This window comes from Macrobrachium nipponense, chromosome 2 (assembly GCF_015104395.2).
Source record: "Macrobrachium nipponense isolate FS-2020 chromosome 2, ASM1510439v2, whole genome shotgun sequence".
NCBI lineage: Eukaryota > Metazoa > Arthropoda > Malacostraca > Decapoda > Palaemonidae > Macrobrachium > Macrobrachium nipponense.
This window is the reverse complement of record NC_087201.1, coordinates 99,178,644-99,190,913: the sequence shown is the minus strand read 5'-3', so window position 1 is coordinate 99,190,913 and position 12,270 is coordinate 99,178,644. Positions and strand designations below refer to the sequence as shown.

At 42.5% G+C, this 12,270-nt stretch overlaps 1 protein-coding gene across 3 annotated transcripts in view; it reads right to left on the bottom strand.

The window, feature by feature from the left end:
* Positions 1-2,294: 2,294 nt before the first annotated feature.
* Positions 2,295-12,270, bottom strand: part of LOC135220839 (delta(24)-sterol reductase-like) — a 242,130-nt gene continuing 232,154 nt past the window's right edge. For all 3 annotated transcript variants that reach the window (XM_064258399.1, XM_064258398.1, XM_064258400.1), the window contains 2 exons: positions 9,385-9,535; positions 2,295-2,404 (listed from right to left, as the gene is read on the bottom strand). In XM_064258399.1, the coding sequence (XP_064114469.1) occupies positions 2,348-2,404; positions 9,385-9,535 (208 nt within the window). In that variant the 3' untranslated portion in view covers positions 2,295-2,347. The remainder of the gene's footprint in view (positions 2,405-9,384; positions 9,536-12,270) is intronic.

The following is a 12,270-nucleotide window of genomic DNA, read 5'->3' as shown; positions in this document are numbered from 1 at the left end:
GGCTTTCAGAAACCACGAGGGAACACAGTCATCCTCTGTGCTAGTATTATAGTAAAAAAATAAAAATAAAAAATAAGTCCTTGAGGCGAGACTTTTCCCATTTTAATGGAAATTATGGTATCTCCAAAATCCTGGAGAACCAATCCCCGCCTTTCAGTGGCACCAGCTTTCTGCCCTTTCATTTCTATAACAATTAATCATGTGTAAGCAGAATTTAAGAACTTTGCAGTTACTGGGAAGGGTAAGAAATAGTTACTTATCTCCACTATCTCAGTATCTGTCAATTTCACAATGGAATGGAAACCACTTTTGAATGGGAAAGTTCCCATTTACTGTGGCTACCATGGTTTCCAGATAAGTAAGGGTAGATGCAAATTGAAGGTCATGCCCTTCATGAAATTAGCAGCAATAATTATCCAGGAACTCATAAAAAAGGAATTCAACTGGTATCCTACCTAGATGATTGGCTAATCAGGGGCGCCACTGAAGAGGGGTGCCTACTAAATTTGGGAGTGGTAGTCAAAAGACTCAAATCAAGAGGTTCCATGATAAACTGGAATACATCCCAACTCCCATCCAATAGGGATTTTGTGTGGCTGGGACTTTATTGGGATATCCTTTGCAATCAGTTGTCCTCCTTTCCAGGCCTAAACCAGAATAAGGAAGGACCTGCAGAGGTTCCTGACCCATTCCATGCTTTTCCTAAGGCATTTGCAGTGAATCCTGATTCTGTTACAGTTCATGTCACGGGTAGATCTAGCCTCCATCTGAGACTCAAGTAGTAGTACATAGAAATTTTAAATTCCCCTTCTCTGGTCCTTTGCATCACAAAGACTGGCTTCTGCAAGACTTCCCATTTCAAGGTCCCTGAATAAGATTCTTTGGGCCCAGTCATCTCAGCTCAGCAGTCCTAGTGCAACTACAACTCATGTGCCCCAACAGGGCAGTGTTCTTGACTCCCTGATTATCTCTTAGATGGGGACAATGCATTATCACCCACACACCTAGCTGTCACTGTTGCCTCCTGGTCTCATTTCTGGCCAACAATGAGGACCCTTTGAAGAAGAGTTTCCCTATTCTTCTAAAGGAACTCAGTATTGCAGATAAAATAATATGCCCAGTCCAAACTCTCGAGGTTTACCTAGAGGTCATGGTAAACATCCCAGATGGTCCTTTCCTTACATCCTATCAGAAACAAGCCACTCTCTCTGCATGGGCTGAGAATTATTTTAGTGTTCCTAGTTACAAAGGCGTAACCCCAGTCCCTACCTGGGTCTCATGATGTCCAGGGAGTGGGTGCATCACTGTCTTTGGAGGCCATTTGAGGCAGTGTTCCTCTACTACTACTGCCATGACATCAAGCAAATTGATCCCATGGTAATTCTGAGATATGGCCAAGAAGGAGGCACAATAATTCTGTATTCCAGTCTGGCATAATTAGGTAAGTCACTTAAGAACCACATACGCTGAATAACACATATACAGGCTTTTAAGCCTTAATGGGTATCGTGAATGAAAGATCAGTAATTACTTATAAGATTTTACCTTGAACCAATATTTCTTCTGGGTCAATGGAATTTTATAATGAGGGTCAAGGCCATTTTGTCACCTGTCAATTTCTTTTGAATGCTCCTGTGAGAATGAACAGCAGCTACTATCAAAATCAGGTTTGATGAAGGTAAACCCTATTTTTGGTCGCTGTTCTGAGTCCTTAATCCTATCTGCTTTCCCAGACCAAAAGGCATGGGAATTTTTGGTAACTTTTTCTTTCACAGACCTGGTGAATAGTATGGATCTCAGCTAATCTGCACACTGTTGCTACATTTGTCAGAAGAACAAGTGGAATAACTGGGTACACACACACACACAATGAGAGTGGCGGTGGCAAGTCTTTTGCTATGAAAATGCTAGCCATACAGTTGCTGCAGGCATGGGAAAGAGCCCTCTTGCCTTGAGTCCTTTAATATTCTATCATTGTCAGATGAAAGGCACTATTCTGGCCAATACAACTAAGAGAGCATTCTTTGATATTGTTGGTCTGTCTGATGGAACCCTAGGGGGACTGAGTAACTCCTACAAAGGCTAACAGCAACTACCAAAATAGGTTTTTCCTTAGTTCAAACCTGATTTTGAATAGCTGTTGGTAGTGCTGCTATCGCTTTCAAGTGAAAATGAATGTTAAAATAATTACAATAATTACCTTACAATACATGCTTACATTCCATTGCCAAAGTAAGGAACTTTAAATCTTGAAAATATATTACAGCATTTAAAATTCTTGTCACTAATAATTAAGTCACTAAGATTTAAGTGTTACATACCTTAACATGATACTACCATTGTTGAATTATAATGGGTCTATGTATTCCTTTCCAATTGCAAATACATCAATCTCAGGTTTAATCTGGAAAAATATAATAGAATAATAAATAGGAATTTTGGAAAATTCCTTTAGTTAAGAAATTATATAGTTATGTATGTATTTTGTAAAAAAAAAAAAATACTTTGAAATCAAAGCATTGCCTACTAGAGTACACAATATAGATGTATAAAGCTAAGAATATGATCAAGAAAGTGGTCATTAGCCAATTCGTTAGTGTAGTGACTATAGCTGGTTCACTTAAGGTAGATTCTTGGAAGAGCCCTCTGCTTACGAGGCGTTTGTTTGGCGGCCGCTGATTGGCTGGTAGGCAGTTCCCAGCCAATCAGCAGCCGCCAGACAAACGTCTCGTAGGCATAGAGCTCACCCAAGAATCTACCTTAAGTGAACCAGTTATAGTGGATTTTGATCATGGAATATTGTAAACCAGGATGTATTCACAGTAGCTTTGATGACGCCTATTACCAAAAGAATTATTTAGGAAAATAATTTTGTTGTTATAACAAACTAATTTATTAATGGAGTTATTTTTAATTTCATACATATAATTTTGTGATACATAATTCATATTTCATTGAGATAGAGAGAGAGAGAGAGAGAGAGAGAGAGATAGGATTATGCGTTGTCCCATAAAAACTGCTACAATACTGAAGCCTGGAGGTTTTAAGTTGCCTACATAAGAAATTTGGATGGATTTTAAATATTTTTATGGTGATTATATCAATAATACAGTATACGTAAATGCATTCTGTGTTTTCTCTTTAAACTACTGTTTGTATACAGAGAGAGAGAGAGAGAGAGAGAGAGAGAGAGAGAGAGAGAGAGAGAGAGGACTAACCATAATACGACATAAACCAAAAACTTACTGTAGTAAATGATCATCAAGAGACAAGTATGCCTGTCTGATGGCTTCCCGTATCCAAAAAGGGATAGTGTTCTTCGACACCTGTTTCTTTGTACGTCCTGTGCTAACAAAAAGTCTGCGGCAGCCTGGTCTAAGGTGCCGTGTCCTTTTAAGAAAACAACGCAGGGCTTGGACAGGGCACAACAAAAGCTCTTGAGCATCACCACCCGCTAAGTCATTCAGTGATGGAATGGAAAAGGAAGTGAACCTATCATCGTGCACAGAGGGATTCTGGGTCTTGGCCACGAATTCTGGGACAAATTCGAAGGACACCGACCCCAACCCCTGGTGTGCTTCACATCATAGCTTAGACTGTACAGCTCTCCCACTCTCTTCGAAAGTGCCAAGGCCAGGAGGAAAACCACCTTGAGCGTCAAGTTCCTGTCAGATGAGTGACGCAAAGGCTCTTATGGACCCTTAGTGAAGCTTCTCAGAACCAAGGAAACATCCCACGTTGGAGGCTTGAGCTCCCTAGGGGAACTCGATTGCTCAAACCCCTTAACTAGCTAGGAAAGTTCTCAGGATGAGATGTCGATACTTCTAAGGCATAACACTAAGCTCAGGGCCGCCCTGTAGCCACTAATGGCAGAAACAGACAAACGTTTCTCATCTCTGAGGAAGGTTAAAAAGTATGCTATGCACTGAATACAGGTTGCAAATGGAGGAAAACCCCATTTGCGACACCATTCACAGTAGAACGCCCATTTGCCTTGGTAAACTGTAGAGGTCAACCTTCTGAGACTGCTGGACATATGCTCTGCTGTTCTCTAAGAAAAGCCTCTCGCTCAGAGGAGATACTTGATAGCCTCCAACCGTGAAGAGACAGGGATTCAACTGACTGGTGGAACCTTTCTGCATGTGGCTAACAAAGGAGATGCCACCAAGGGGGAATTTCCCTCGGAACCTCCGACAACAACGACAGCAGTGGAAACCATTCCGCCTGAGGCCACAGAGGGGCTACCAAAGACATCCGGAGACCATGCGAACTCATCAGCCTGCCTCCAGGTTATCCCAGGGATGTTGGAATGCGTCCTTTGCTAACACTAAAGGATCTGGAACCACTGAACAGAATATCTCCAGTTTCCTGTTGAATCGAGTCGCAAAAAGGTCCAGCATAAGTCTCCCCCAACCTGGAAGAGCTTGTCTGCTACTACCTGATGAAGGGACCACTCTGTGCCTAGGATCTGATCCCGACGACTGAGTTTGTCTGCGACCACATTCCATTTACCTGGGATATACCCTGGGATATACCTGGCAGAGAGCTCTACCAGGAGGAGGAGGAGGAGGAGGAGGAGGAGGAGGAGGAGGAGGAGGAGGAGGAGGAGGAGGGGAGGGGAGGAGGAGGAGGAGGAGTAGGAGGGGGGCGGAGGAGGAGGAGGAGGAGGAGGAGGAGGAGGAGGAGGAGGAGGAGGAGGAGGAGGATCTGATCCGACGACTGAGTTTGTCTGCGACCACATTCCATTTACCTGGGATATACCTGGCAGAGAGCTCTACCAGGAGGAGGAGGAGGAGGAGGAGGAGGAGGAGGAGACATAGCCTAGTGCACTAATCTGTCCTTGGTGTCAGCGCGGCGCCGGTCTATCACATCATCCAGCTCGGTCCAAGGGAACACAAATGGTGATTCCAACATATCTCCATTCCTCAATGCCAGCAAGGACTCAGGGTCAATTGATCTTTCCATTCTGGATAAAGCCGCATCTCTTCCAATCAGGAGAAGGTTAGCCCATAAATTAACAATGAGGTGAGCCAGATACAAAAATGTCTTGCCTTCAGACTGCAACAAACTGACAAGAGAGGAAGCACTCACCAATCCCTCTGGGAACCTGTCAAAAGCTATCTTGCCAATGACGGTAGACCAGAAGTCCAGCCAAGAAACCGTATGCAACATGGAGACTGCCAGACTCCCACGCTGAGGCATCCAGTGGAGAAGGATGGAGCCACCGACCTCACCTGGTCCAAAGTCAATCTCGGCTTCGGACGAATGACGTCCTGATAAGATGACTCAACATCAAAAAAGCAGAGTTCGTAGCATAGTAGTTCCTATGCCTCATGAGAGGCGGGGGTAGCAGTTTGGCAGAGCCCCTAGCGCGAAGCGAACCGTCCCAATCTGAAACAGAGGCGTTAACCTTATGCAAGACTGACTGGACGTGCCCCGACAAGGGAAGTTAAAACGATGACTTGGGATCCTGCGTAGCTCCCAGCAAGGCTTCCAAGCAGGAAGGAGTGTAAGATGACCGAGCCTGAGTCCTACTCTCCAAGTTTTTGAATACACGAATAAGATCGACAACTTCTGTAAAGGAACACAAAAACTCTTGCATGTCTCACTCCTCCTGCTCTGGCAACGGAGACCGACGACGAGACGGATGTGCAGGCTTATTTAAAGTGCCTTCCTCATTTAAATTAACAAAAGAACCAGCAGCCAATAGCCCAAAACACCAACTAACCTGTCTGGCCTGGATCCAAGCACCAACTCCCGCAATGAACCAACCACAACACTAGGGACATCACTACGCACTCTCCCAACAGATGACCCTCTAACATGGCTGCGAACAGGCACGGGCGTGGCAGACGTATGAACATGTGTTGGTGAGGAATCCTGAATACTCGAGATAGAATGAGAATCCCTCAGAGCCAAACTCCTGGAAGTACCAGGGAGAGGGGCAGACAAACACTCCTGCTGTACCAACTCTGCGCTCACCACCTTTGACCTCTTGACAGGCGCCTTGAGATCTTTACGGTGATGAATAGGCCCTGGAGAAGGAGAAGTGGGAGCACCTGTAACATGGGCACGAACGAGGGAGGTTGCAACGTGCTTGCGACTCAATGCAGAGGACGAAGCAGCCACTGCAGATCGCACAGGGGAAGATACACTATCACTCTGAAACACCAACACTCTCAGGAACAAGGGCATGCTGCTCCTCATTAGTAGACAAAGAAAGGGCAAAGTCCTTAGCCTTCCAACGCTTGATACAACGACGATGCAGAGATGGGGGAGGAGAAGACAGCACTGGCTCCTTACACAATCTCTTCGCAGGAGGCAGGGGCAATGCAACACGCTTGCTTCCAGTCCTCCCAGCTGACATGGCAGCCAACTTATCTTCTAAAACAGAGTCCAATCTCTTAAGAACCACCAGGCATAAAGCCTCAGACGGATCAGCAAGAAAAGGGTCCGACAACACGGAAGGTACATGCACCAAACTGGATGGCAGAGATGACATCACGGCAGCAAACGATGACGACACAGATGAGCGAGGCAGCACAGTGGAGACAACTGGAGACAACAGACCCCACTGGTGGAGGGATACAAAATGACTGACCCCATGACATCACTAGCAGGGCTGACACCACGGCTTCCCTCTAACTCGAAGAAGCGGCAATCGTCACTGGCTGAGCAAAACAAAATGGCTAACCTCAGCTACCCACGAATACGAGGCCAGGAGGGGGGGGAGGGCCTGGACAGCATGAGGAGGGGGGTAGCGAGCATCCATGAAGTGCATCACCAAACCCTCCAAGGACGGTGGAGCCCGTAGCCCAAGCATACCCAAGAGCACCGCCATTTTGGACGCCTCTGACTCTGAAATAAAAGACAATGATGAAAAAGGCTCCTCCCTCTCGGGAATCAAATTAACTCCTGAAGAAGAAGGGGCGACATTACATAAATCAGCCTGAGGGCCTCCTGATACTTCCAACGATGAATTGATGGAAGAAAAGGAAGGGGACAAAGGCACAACACTAGTATGGGGTGTGACAGCCGCAGGAGATGAAGCATCAGGAAAAGGAGAAGAAAAACCCTCCCACGAAGGAAGAGTAGAAACCCTACGATGCTCCCTCTAACCTTAAAATAACTTCCACTGCTCTCTAGACCATGCACGGCATTCTGTACAGGAATTCATTATTGTACAAACGTTAGTGACACCTACTACAAGTGATGTGGGGGTCGGTCGCAGCCGAAGCCAAAAAACGAGTACACAGAAGACCTGGAGTTCCGGGGCACACACACTGACGAGGCTGAGATGGAGCAGAAGAAGCCATAATAATAGCACACACACTAAAACATAAGCGAAAGGGGCAATGACCCGGGTAAAGGCCAAGAGAGGTCAACCACTACTCTCGTCCAGGCAGTTAAGAAAAGACTGATGGGTGAGTGGTCCTTGACCACTCTTCACCCAATATACACACGCATTGCCCGATCTCACAATATTCCTTGCTTTCATCTGCATTTTAACCAGATCCAGCTAGGCGCTAGACATTATCCTATTGTTAAGACCGAAGATTTGTTCACGTGTGAACAACACATTTTTATGTAATAAATTATATTTTGCCACTTTATGTGCAAACCAAATGTAATGATTCTTACATTATCCTATTGTTAAGACCGAAGATTTGTTCTCGTGTGAACAACACATTTTTATGTAATAAATTATATGTTGCAACTTCATGTGCAAACCAAATGTAATGATTCTTGAAGTCTATGATGTTGCTTTATCTGGCAACACTAGAAGACTGGATAGATACTAGATGTACCAAAGTTCTGTTGAATATTATTTAAGTACCTGAAATGTCAGTAACTCCTAAAATTCTATAAAACATCCAGCAGACTAATGCTCGTTTTATTTCCTTAGTTTTCACCAACTAATGTTCCTTACCTGTTGGTAACACTCATTAGCTACTTGTTTTTATATGCAAACAAACCTAAGTAAAGCACTGAATATTATAGAAATATAGTAGTTAGGAATATTAAATGAATGCTACAACATCATTAAAAAAAAATTCATATTCACATATGCTGTACCATAGGTATATGGTAACAAACACAGGCTACCGTTTTATCTGCTATTTGTCATTTGCAAACAAAGCATAATGCCAATCAAATGAGAGAAACCAACACATGTTCTATTAGAACTTAATAACTAACTGAAAATAGGCTAGGAGCAATCTGTCAGGTTGTCTCTGTCATTGTGATTTGTGATTTCTTGTATTTAAGCGGAACTGATCTGTGGAATTTGTGAGTGAAATGTCTGAGGTACTTTCAGATTTATTAATCAACACTGCATTAATTGCACTTCCAGAGAAATATTTTACATTAGTGATATATTGCTTTAGAAACTAAGGTTTGTGGTAACGTTTTAGCAACTCTTGAGTTAATAATGGCATTCTTTTTTATTGTAAACACATTTATTGTTTGGTAGGGTATCTTGCTGCATCTGCACTTAAATTAAACAAATAAAAATGGGAAAGAAAATTGTTACGATTCATAACAAAAAGGAAATGAGAGACATCCTACTGCTTCCTATAAGGAAGAGAGAAAGAGAGAGTGAGAGAGCAAGTTATATAACCTAAAAAAGGGAAATTAGTAAAGCCTTTTATTGACAGGAGAGAAGAAATTAATGGAAAGCAAGGAAAATTAGTGACTAGGACAAACGGATATAAGTAAGATTTTTAAGTCACTTGTATCACTGAAGTATCAGTGTTACAAAATCAAATTCTCGAAAGCGTCGCTTAAATCCATCCTTAACATTTCTGCCTACATCATTCTGCATGGTACAATGTATGCATCCCTTTATAGTGCCCAATTGCATTGTTTTCTACTTTCAACTTTTACTGATTCCCCCTGGATCTCCTATAGCCTGAGTGTCTAAATTCTTGAATTGTCTTGCTGCAATTTTTAGCTGCCATTTTGCAAACTGTAAACATTTAGCATAGGTTCTTTGCAACATCCCTTCAGCTTGCAGTTGCAGAACTTTTGGTCTTTTATTTTCCTCTCAACACACTGTCCAACACCCACAACTTTGCCTTGCTCCAACATTCACCTCAATGATGAACAAATCTTTGGATCAGCACACAACGGTTCTCAAACATGACTCAGTTAAACCAATAATCATATTCATAATCTAATTCAATAAAACAATTCTTCAGTCCAGCCCTATAGTAGCATAAAATTGCTTGGTGGTCTGGTTTTATGTACTTTAGATTGTTAATCTATAAATTCTTTCTGATCAATAAAAAAAACTGACTATTAATGGCTCTTACAATGAATACACAACATTAATACACAATGTACTACAGGCATTGCCTGATATGCCCAAAATGTTATCATTACCTTGTCATGTAGATGAGGAAAGGCTCCCACAGCATGATATTTTTGGCGTACATTTTCATAAGCAGTCAAGTCAAACATTTTCTCAAATTCTTCTCTGGTCATGAAGGTGTCAGCATACAAGAATGGGTAACCCCCACATGATTCTGTAAATCTTAATAAAAAAAATATTTATTGTTAGGTCATATAAACTATATAACAAACATTCATAAAGGGATTAACTAAGCAAAAATTCATCAAAATACTGTACTTAAAGTGTTAAAAATTTTTTATCAACAACAATGACATCTTTATGATAAAATATATTGTATACTTACCCAGTAATTAAAGGCGGAAAGAGAGGAACAACTTGGCAAAAAAACGCAAGTCTGTTTATGCCCCTAATGCCCATGGAAGGGGACGGAGGGAAGGCTCCAATCATATAATTAATTACTGGGTATGTATAGTATAAAAAACTTTATTTTATCATAAAAATGTCATATTTATACAAGTAACTTACCCAGTAATTACATAGCTGATTGCCACACTGATCGGAGGTTGGATACATATATGGACATATCTACCCAAAAACATTAGGAATGGTAAAGAATTTGAGAATACATACTAGGAGATTGCCAACATTAATACAATGTTTGTTGTTTCCTTACCTGATAAGAGCACTGCTGCAGGCAGAGACTGCCTCTAGTTGGTGCTCATTCTATCACGTAGTGGCGTAGTGATATAGCCATGAAACACCTACTACTTCAGTGAGTACTCTACAGTGAAGGACAATTCCAATGGCTAACAAAGACAAAACAAGTTGCCTCTGCCCAGGGCACAGTGCCACAATACAACCAGAAAAGACACAGTCACCTATACCCAAAAACAAAAACACATCCACCACTCTACCATAAAAAGAAATGGAGAGTACTCCAGGCACCTCGTACCTCCAAGCTGTAAGTGACTCAACACCTTATGACAAGGCGAAGATTAAAAGTAAGGAAGTGGTGCTTCTTATGCTTCCTTTCCCAACACCACACCAGCTGATAAAGACAGACCCAAGGTACTGCACTTATCATATATAGTTTCAATCTCAGGTAAGTAAAAGGATGCAAAAACTGACTATCATTTCCAAAAATCTTTTGTAAAATTGAAGACAGAGATAATATGCATCTGAATGCCAACAAAGTGGCAACAGTTCTTATTTCATGAGCTTTGACATTACAAATAAGAAAAAGTCTTTTTCAACTACAGAGTGAGCTTCCAGGATAAGGTCCCTGAGAAAGAATGCCAGGGCATTCTTAGAGGTCATGAAGGGTTTTTAACTGAACGCCATAGACTGCCTGACGGACCACAAATACCTTTAGTTCTGTGAAGGTAATACTTCAAAGACCTCACAGGACATAAAACTCTCTCTTCATCATTTCGACCCAGTATATCAGTCGGGCTATTAATAAAAAAAGAACAAGACCAGGGCTGAGCAGAAGACTCATTCTTGGCCAAGAATCCCGGGGAATAAGAGCATACTGCATTCCCTTGGGAGAAGCCCACTTCCTTGTCCAAGGCATGAACTTTTCTGACCCATTTTGCTGTAACTAAGTGTCATGGTAATCGCTTTATGGCAAAGGATGATAAATTAAAGGAAAGGAAAATGCATCTTCTTCGAGAAGGTCTGCAGTAAAGGGGCATTTGCGCACGTGTTGGAGGCGCCTGTTCTCATGATTGTTCTAGGATTGTCAAGTGGGGTTTGGAACTCAACAGGCGCCGACATGTTGTGAGGAACACTACATATTATGATGCAACATTTCGTCTAGATCCTTCTAAAAATTTCCTGTCATCTTGGGAGTCTGTGACGTTCATGCTCCGCCCCCGTAGGCCCCGCCCCCAGGTCGCCGTATATATACGACTGACGAAGTAGGAGAGAGCAGAGACCATCAGTGAGAGAAGAGATCATCAGTGAGAGATCAGGTCATCAGTGAGAGATCATCGGAGAGAGATAAGAGAAGAAGGAACTGACGAAGGATAAGAGAGGGAGAAGGCGCTCGAGAAAGTGGTCAGAGTCAAGTCAAGTCGTCCGTAGTCGCAAAGGGAGATATTCAGACGATTGAGCAACCCTTTAGAGAAGAAATGTCTCACAAGTGGTTTTGAAGAGTAACCAGCCCTTAGAGTATCAAGAATAGACGTTGCTCTCTGCAGTACGGAGTCATGAAGACGTCCGAAGTTCTAGTTCTTCTTTGTGAAGCCATCGCTTTGAGCATTGATTTTCAACAGCTGCAAAACTGACCAGCAAGTATTTTCATTACCTCACTGTTTCCCCAGTTCACGCATTGTAAGATTTTACTTTTTTTTATGTAAATAGGAGAAACCATTCTGCATTTACCTTTGTTAGTAAGCTTGTAAATAAACCTTTGTTCTGTTTGTGTTTCTCTCTATATTCGTATCCTTAGTTTCAACTGTTGGTGTTGAATTCTTTTCGTTTATTATATTATTGAACCTATATCGGACCTCGCGTTTCGTAACACTAAGGAAACCAGAAAAAGGGCTTTTTAAGTCAGGTCTTGCAAACGAGGTCCAGACAACCATTTTAAAACCACATCTAAACTCCAGAAGAAAACAGGCACCTCCTTTTGTTTGGAAGTGTTAAAGGGCTTAATGAGGTCTGACAAATCTTGATTAAAATTATGACCCCGACCTGGGTCGCATGGGTTTCTTAAGTTACTGTGGGTCATGCAGAAATCAAACGCTCAGTGATTAATTTAACACCGGTCTTATATTCTAATGAATTTACACAAGGGCCCGAGTGAAATTAACTTAATCTCTATAGTACCTTCCCTAGGCGTATTAAGGTGATGGACGGAAGGCGGGTGTGTGTGTGTGGGGGGGGGGGGGGTAAGAACTCAGAGTTGGCAT